The sequence below is a fragment of the Lathyrus oleraceus genome, chromosome 4 (genome assembly GCF_024323335.1).
Source record: "Lathyrus oleraceus cultivar Zhongwan6 chromosome 4, CAAS_Psat_ZW6_1.0, whole genome shotgun sequence".
NCBI lineage: Eukaryota > Viridiplantae > Streptophyta > Magnoliopsida > Fabales > Fabaceae > Lathyrus > Lathyrus oleraceus.
In genome coordinates this window covers 388,058,991-388,067,608 of record NC_066582.1, presented here as the reverse complement: position 1 = coordinate 388,067,608, position 8,618 = coordinate 388,058,991, and the positions used below count along the sequence as shown (strand labels likewise).

Genomic DNA, 8,618 nt, shown 5'->3' with positions numbered 1-8,618 from the left:
TCTCCAATTCACCCATTCAATTTTGGTTCTTCAATTTAGTTTCATTAGTTTTTTTTTTGGGGTATAAATATTTAAAATCAAATTGAAGTAAGTATCCCCCGATACTTAAAGCTAGCTTGGAGGCTTTGGCAGCAGTTCTATATGCACTTTCCCGATATGACAATGCCAACACCAGACCTACTATACTGAATTCTAAAGATTCACACTTTGTTGAATCTGAACACCCAGCAAATCTATATGCACTTATTTATTTATTTGAGGATGCTGCAAAAATGAACACAAAAATATAAAGTAATGTGTCCTTGATTGAGGATGATCATATGAATTCAAAATAATGTGTTATTGATTGCCTCTTGATTAAATTGCTCAAAGTTTGAAGTTACTTATTGAAAAAGGCATGAAAATAAACACATGAACCTTTGATTTTTCTTGAGAAGTAAGTAACAAAACTTTGAGATGCTCTTGAATGGAAAGTTCTATCTTACACAATAAACTTAAGGAAAATAAAATATATTTTTGCTATTTTGATTAGTTGTTAGATAAGCAATAAATCATATAAACACAAAGGTGAAACACCAATAAATAGGTGCTTGGTGATCTCTGCAATAAGCAAACCTAGAGATGGAAGGAGGGAATGATCAAATTGTGACCTTGTTTGTGGGTACTGATGCAAATGGTATGTGGAATCTTATGTTAGAATTAAATCAATTCAATATGAACGCACAACATATTATGACATATATTTTATGTGGAATCAAAATAGTCATAGAAGCATGTATAAAATTATATGATCGATATATTGATTATAGAATACATGGATCATTGAGAAAATTGTTTATAGATAGTGTGATGACCAATTAGGATTCTCATTATTCTCAAATGGGTCATCCTGACATCCACTAATATTTGAGCCCATATCCATTATTTAATTAATTAAATAATTTCTAAATGAAATCTAATCAGAAAGATGTTTGGAAGACTTTCAGGAGACGGCTCCTCCATCCAAGAGAAAGATGTAACCAGATGTGGAACGTCTGCTATTCGGGCATCCTGCAAAATCTGAGTCAGAATACCAAATGATCTCCAAGTTATCTGACTTTCGATTAGTGAGCACGGAGTCTCTAGTTCTCTTCAGGGAGCGCATTACACGCTTTACTACTATCCAGTGTTGCATACCAGAGTTGCTTAAATATATGCCAAAAACTCCTACGATGAATGCTAAGTCAGGACGGGTGCAAACTTGAACATACATAAGACTTCCCGCAGCTGAAGAATATGGAACCTTATACAACTCTTCCTTTTCAAGATCCGTAGTGGGGCGCTGTTTGATACAAAACTTGTCTCCTTTAGCAACATGTGTGTTTCCTGGTTTACTATCTTTCGCGGAGAATCTATCCAAAACTATATCAATATAGCTCCTTATGACAATCCTAAAATACCTCGAGAACGGTGTCTAAGTATTTGAATTCCTAAGACAAAGGAGGCGTACCCAAGATCTTTCATCTCAAATTTATTTGTGAGGAACCTCTTGGTTTCGTGCAATGAGCCTATATTGTTGTTTTCCAAAAGGATATCATCTACATATAATACCAAGAAAACAAATTTACTCCCACTGAACTTTTGGTATACACAATTATCAACTGGATTAGTCTCAAAATTAAATAAGGATGTTACTTGATGAAATTTGTTATACCATTAATGAGAAGCCTGTTTAAGGCCATAGATGGATTTCTTGAGTTTGGAAACCATATACTTTGGGTTTCCTGATACAAAGTTTTCTGGTTGCACCATATATATTGTCTCTTCAATATTTCCATTTAAAAATGTGATCTTTACATCCATCTGATGCAACTCTAAATCAAAATGAGCTACCGATGCCATCATGATCATAAGAGAGTCTTTCGAAGAAACTTGAGAAAAAGTCTATTTATAATCAATTCCTTCCTTTTGAGTAAAGCCTTTTACGACAAAATGAGCTTTATATCTCTCAATGTTACCCTTTGAATCCCTTTTGATTTTAAGTATCCATTTGCAACCAATGGGTTTCTTTCCTTAAGGTAATTTAACGAGATCCCAAACATCATTGTCAGCCATCGACTTCATCTCATCCTTCATAGCATCAACCCACTTAAGATAGTTTGGACTCCGCATAGCTTGACTAAAGTTGATAGGATCTTCCTCAGTCAAACAAATGCCATCCTCACGTTCCTGAAGAAATACAACATAATCATATGAAATTTCACTCTCTCTCTCTGGTGGATCTTCTTAATGGTGGCTCTTGAGGTTGTTGAGTTTGAAATATAGGTGGTGCTTGGGGAAGAAACTCAGTATTCTCTTGTTCTTGAGGGATGTTAGGAATAACATCATTGTTTATTTTAGGATCTATTTCTGGAACAAAGATAGGTACAAAGACTTGATCATTGTGAGAAATAGTTTCTTCATCAAAGACAACACTCATTATGCTTCCTTCCCCTCCAAACTCTACATCCTCAAGGAATCTTGCATTTCCCATTTCAAAAATTGTTCTAGAGATGGGATTGTAAAACTTGTACCCGTAAGAGCGTTCGACGTATCCAATAAAATAACAGATAATTATCTTTGCATCCAACTTACCTTCATGAGGCCTATAAGGCTTCGTTTCAGTTGGACATCCCCAAATGTGTAAGTGTCTAATGCTAGGATTTTTACCAATCCAGAGCTCATAAAGGGTTTTAGCTACTACTTTACTAGGTACTCTATTAAGGATATAAACTATAATATTTAATTCTTCTCCCCAAAATGACTCTGGAAGTGAAGAATGACTAATCATACTCCTTACCATGTCCTTAAGAGTCTGGTTTCGCCGTTCTGAAACTCCGTTCATGTTGGATTTTCCCAGCATTGTGTATTGCGGAACAATTCCACACTCATTGAGGAAAAGCGTAAAGGGCCCTGAACATTTTCCCTTGATCCATCACATCGACCATAGTATTCATCACCACAATTGGATTTGACAACTTTTATTTTCTTTCCAAGACTTTAAGTTCATCCAACTCAGCATAGGGATAAAGTTAATATGAGCAACAAAATTTGGAGCGGTAACAGTGGCAACTGGATCCATTGAAAAGAATAATAAACATACAACAACATTAGTAGGCATGCTAAATAACCATATAGACATGCACAATATTCTTTATATGTAACTTTAATAAGACCTAGACAAAATACCAAAAAACACCATCAATTCTCAATTTTTGATTGCAAGAATTAACTGTAAGCGATACTCTCATGTAATAATCAAACATTAGTAATAAGTCTTGTCAGATAATGGATTCATCTGACATCAATCATTAGCCACATAGATAATCTTGATAACTACTACATATTTACCATCACAGATATGCAAATTTTCGGGCAAACAGTATCTTCCTTTTGGCCGACCATGATAGCTCACATGAGAAATTCCACACTATATATTTTGTAATTCTAATTGAATCAAATTCGAATAACAGAGGTTACTTTTGCAACTTGTTGTTCCAACTAATCTGATAACATGAAATAATATCACATTTTTGGACTCAATTTAATTAAATTATATTATTATTTGTTTCAATTTATTTTATATCAATCGATATTACTTGGTATTTTCCTTCTATTCATCTCAGGTAACATTATTTGAAGCATACGTGAAAAAGAAAGAAAAGGAGGTGCAAAAAGATGATGAGAAGCAATTCCACTAAAGCCCAGCCCACAATCTACAAGGGAGAAGCGCTGAGAGGCTGTGACGAGCGCCACACATGGTGTGACGAGCGTCACGCCCTGCTACTTTGTGTTACGAGCGTAACACATGGTGTGACGAGCGTCACACCCCACTCCTATATTTTTGGCTTTTGACGCGTAACAGAGGCACGTTGAGCCTATTCTTCCGCTTGACTCGTTGAAACGTGAAGGTTACTTACTGAAGGAAATTGTGGGAAACGGTTACAAAAGGGATTGATATAAATAGAACCAGAAATCAAACCCTGGAGCTCTCCTGCTTTTTTTTTCTTTCTACCGTGCAAGCATTTACATTTACAATACTAATTTTCTACAGCTTTCTATTTTATTAGCAACTTTTATTTCCTTTTCTTTTCCAGTCAAGCTTTCAAGCATTCAATTAATTTTTCACACAATAGTTTCTACACCGGAAACTATTGTGTAACTTTTACTGGATCTAACCTTACGTTAGGTCAGAGTATTTTATTTCTTCGTTTTTATTTTTTCTGCCCGATTGAAGATTGCAAGAACAAATCCAACCGGTCTGTGGTGAGTGTTCAAGCATCGAAGCTAGGAATATTCAAGATTTCTATTAATTTTACAGGTTCTTTAATTTTATTGTTTTAATTTATATATGCTCCGCTCTGCTATTTATTTATATTGTCTGTCTGATATGGTTGTATGTAAGCATAATTATTGTTTAGGCTTGTTTAGCATGTCTGGCTAAATAAACTTAGATATCGGTATGTAAAGTAAGCGGAATAAAGGAATCAAAACTAAGTTGGTTTAATTTTGTTTAAAAATATAATCACTCTTTTTATGGTCTCAATTTACAGAATTAATATCAAAGTTTTTGTACGAGAGTAAAAGACATAAAGAAGCTAAAATCAATAGAACGACAGTTTGAGCTTTTAACTGGACAGTGTAAATTGGACATTAATTTTAAATCAGGGCGAAAGCAATTTTTAGAGTTAATTAAATTCTAATCATTTTCAAAAAGTATTTTTAAAGGTTAAATGTGAGGACGAGAGTTAAGCATTTAAGTTTAATTATATAATCTAAGTCAACAGAGCGAAAGTTTGAGACAAGGGTGTTTAAATGGTTAGTGTTTTCTTAAAACGAGTTTTTACAGATTTTATTGTTTTCAAAAAGTGATTTTGGACTTAACTAATTAGTGACAACGCACGTTAATATAAAGTCATAGTTTATTCAACAGAGCGAGAGTTTGAGAAAAGACTTTTAATCAATAGTGTCTACTGAAAAGATTTATTTTAAAACTAAGAAACTAACGAAGATTTGATTCCCTAATTACGACGAACTACATACCGATATCCGCTTATTTGATATTTAATCTAGATCTTATTGTAGTTATACTTTCCTCCCCCCTAATTATCAAAGTATCATCCGCCTTAGCTTTACGAAGTAACCTTAGAAAAACGTTATATCGATTCATAAGTCCCTGTGGGATCGATATCTTTTAAAAGTACGCGATAAGACTGTGCACTTACAGTTAGTACCCCAATAGACTCATAAAGTCGCGATCAAGTTTTTGGCGCCGTTGCCGGGGACTTTTATTTAGTCGATATCGTAACTCTTCTGTTACGCTGTAGAGCCTAAGGAAATTTTTATTTTTCCTTTTGTCTTTCGTTGATTTGTATGCCACACACTCGCTCACAAGGCGAACCATACTACTTACGAATCAACGACGTTGAACGATATCTCTGAGTCTTACGAAGAATTCGAGAGTATCGTGCTGCAAACAATCTTCCACCAATCAAAGTTCCCGATCTCAAAAATCTTCTTCCTTCGCCGATACCCGAGATGGCAGAACCAGCTCGTGCTCTTCGAGATTACGCCGCTCCATCGCAAGATGAGCCGCATTCGAGTATTGCTCCTCCCGCAATCGAAGCAAACAATTTCGAACTTAAACCTTCGCTGTTACAAGCAGTACAACAAAATCAATTCTCTGGAAATCCTACCGAGGATCCAAACCTTCATTTATCCGTATTTGTCCAATACGCCGATACTGTTAAAGCCAATGGTGTCACTTCAGAGGCAATTTGACTTCGTCTTTTTCCGTTCTCGTTAAGAGATAAAGCTAGACGATGGCTTCAGTCTCTTCCTTCCAACTCAGTCACCACATGGAACGAGTTGAAGAAAGTCTTTCTTTCCCGATATTTTCCTCCAAGCAAAACAGCTATGTTGAGAGCCCAAATAAATGGATTTAAACAGAAAGATAACGAGTCTCTTTTCGAAGCATGGGAAAGATACAAAGACATGATGAGACTTTGTCCACACCATGGTCTAGAGGACTGGTTAGTAATCCATACCTTCTATAATGGTCTCTTGTACAACACAAGGTTAACAATCGACGCCGCCGCAGGTGGTGCGCTTATGGATAAACCTTATGCCGATGCTTATCAACTTATTGAAAGCATGGCCCAAAACCATTATCAGTGGGAAAGCGACCGAACAATGGTAGAAAAACCTCAAACGAAAAGTGGCATGTACGAGATAAGTAGCTTTGATCATGTTAATGCAAAAGTAGATGCTCTTGCCCAGAAAATTGAAAATCTAAATGTATCACCTCCAGCCACCGTGGTTGCCGTAACTCAAAATTGCGAAGTCTGTGGAATCCAAGGCCACACTCCTACAGATTGTAAACTCCTAACAGGAATCCAAGCAGAGCAAGTGAACTATGCTCAAGGAAATCCCTACTCGCATACCTATAACTCAAACTGGAAGAACCATCCTAATTTTTCATATAAGAGTAATACTGCTTTATACGCACCAGGACAAGCTCCTAGTCAAGCCCCAGCTATACCTCCCGGATATCAAAAGCTGACCCCATCTACACCTAACAATAATGTTCCTAGGAAATCCAACTTGGAAATCATGATGGAGAACTTCATAGCTTCTCAACAGCAAACCAATAAAGATTTCTTAAACCAGAATGTACACACTAGCGAACAGATTAAACAACTAGCAAGTAAAGTAGATGCCCTGGCTACCCATAATAAAATGCTGGAAACGCAAATATCACAAGTAGCTCAACAACAAGCGCCTACTGCTGCCCCTACTGGTACATTTCATGGACAGCCCCAACCTAACCCGAAAAGCCACGCTCATGCAATTATATTAAGAAGTGGAACAGAGGTAGAAGGACCATCTGATCCAAGGATTGAAAACCAAAACTCTAAAAAGTCAACTGAGGAAGAGAATAAACCTAAGGAAAAGGATGAGAGTAATAAGGAAACCGTAGAAAAGAAAGAACCTTATGTACCCCCACCGCCTTATAAACCACCTATCCCTTATCCTCAAAGGCTTATTAAGACCAAAGATGTGGGCCAATTTAAAAAATTCGTTGACCTACTGAAACAATTAAACGTCACCATTCCTTTTACAGAAGCTATTACACAAATGCCCTCATATGCTAAGTTCTTAAAAGAAATTCTTTCTAACAAAAGGAAACTTGAAGATAGCGAAACCGTTACACTCACTACTGAGTGCAGCGCTATAATCCAGAATATGCCTCCTAAACTTAAAGATCCTGGTAGTTTCTCTATACCCTGTCACATAGGAAAATTCGTCATAGACAAAGCCCTATGCGATTTAGGAGCCGGTATCAGTGTTATGCCTTTATCCATATGCAAGAAACTGGAAATAGGAGAATTAAGACCAACTAAAATGTTTGTGCAATTAGCAGATCGTTCCGTTAGATATCCTGTAGGAATTCTTGAAAACGTTCTCGTGCGCATAGGTCAATTCTACATTCCCACCGATTTTATAATTATGGACATAAGAGGAGATGAAGTTACCCCCGTTATATTGGGAAGACCATTCTTAGCAACAGTCGGTGCTATCATAGACGTAAAACGAGGACGACTCACTTTCGAAGTAGGAGAAGAGAAAATTGAGTTCATTCTTTCCCAATTTTTGAAAGCACCTGCAATAGATGACACATGTTACATCATGGATATCATCGATGAATGCATAAAAGAAACAAAATTAGAAAATGACAAATTGCCTGACTATCGTGTAGAAGACAGACTGAACCATTGTTTAGCAATAACACCGGATCCTACGCAATGTCTTAAGAAACCAAACCTCGACCTGAAAACACTTCCCAAAAATCTGAGATATGAATTCCTAGACTCGGAACTTGAACGACCAGTGATAGTAAATGCAGACCTAGGAAAACTCGAAACCGAAAAACTCCTACATATCTTAAGAAAATATCCAACCGCACTAGGATACAAAATCACCGATCTTAAAGGGATAAGCCCTTCTATTTGTATGCACCGCATCATGCTAGAAGAAGACTGTAAAACTTCTAGGGAACATCAGAGGAGACTAAACCCGATCCTGAGCGAGGTAGTGAAGAAGGAAGTAACGAAGTTATTAGAGGCAGGTATCATATATCTTATATCTGATAGCAAATGGGTTAGCCCTGTACACGTAGTACCGAAGAAAGGAGGTATAACCGTTATCGAAAATGAAAAAGGAGAAACTATAACCAAACGAATCGAATCGGGATGGAGAATGTGCATTGATTATAGGAAACTAAACAAAGCAACCCGAAAAGATCATTTTCCTTTACCATTCATAGACCAGATGTTAGAACGATTAGCAAAACATTCTCATTTCTGCTATCTGGACGGCTACTCAGGCTTCTTTCAAATACCAATACATCCTGATGACCAAGAAAAGACAACGTTCACATGTCCTTTTGGTACCTTCGCTTACGGACGAATGCCGTTTGGCTTGTGCAATGCTCCTGCAACCTTTCAAAGGTGCATGATGACAATATTCGCTGATTTTCTCGAAAACATCATGGAAGTCTTTATGGATGACTTTTCCGTATGCGGGCAAAGTTTCGAAGA

At 36.7% G+C, this 8,618-nt stretch overlaps 1 protein-coding gene and 1 non-coding gene across 2 annotated transcripts; both read right to left on the bottom strand.

Annotated features, from left to right (window-relative positions):
* Window positions 1–982: 982 nt before the first annotated feature.
* LOC127137659 (secreted RxLR effector protein 161-like) lies at window positions 983–1,721 on the bottom strand. The gene is made up of 3 exons (XM_051064099.1): window positions 1,694–1,721; window positions 1,526–1,577; window positions 983–1,430 (listed from the first exon to the last, which is right to left on the bottom strand). The coding sequence occupies exons 1-3, from the start codon at window positions 1,719–1,721 to the stop codon at window positions 983–985; spliced, it is 528 nt and encodes a 175-aa protein (XP_050920056.1).
* A 4,213-nt stretch (window positions 1,722–5,934) lies between these two features.
* On the bottom strand, window positions 5,935–6,041 carry LOC127076974 (small nucleolar RNA R71). Its single transcript, XR_007786977.1, has one exon. It is a non-coding gene; the product is annotated as a small nucleolar RNA R71 (small nucleolar RNA).
* Window positions 6,042–8,618: the final 2,577 nt, after the last annotated feature.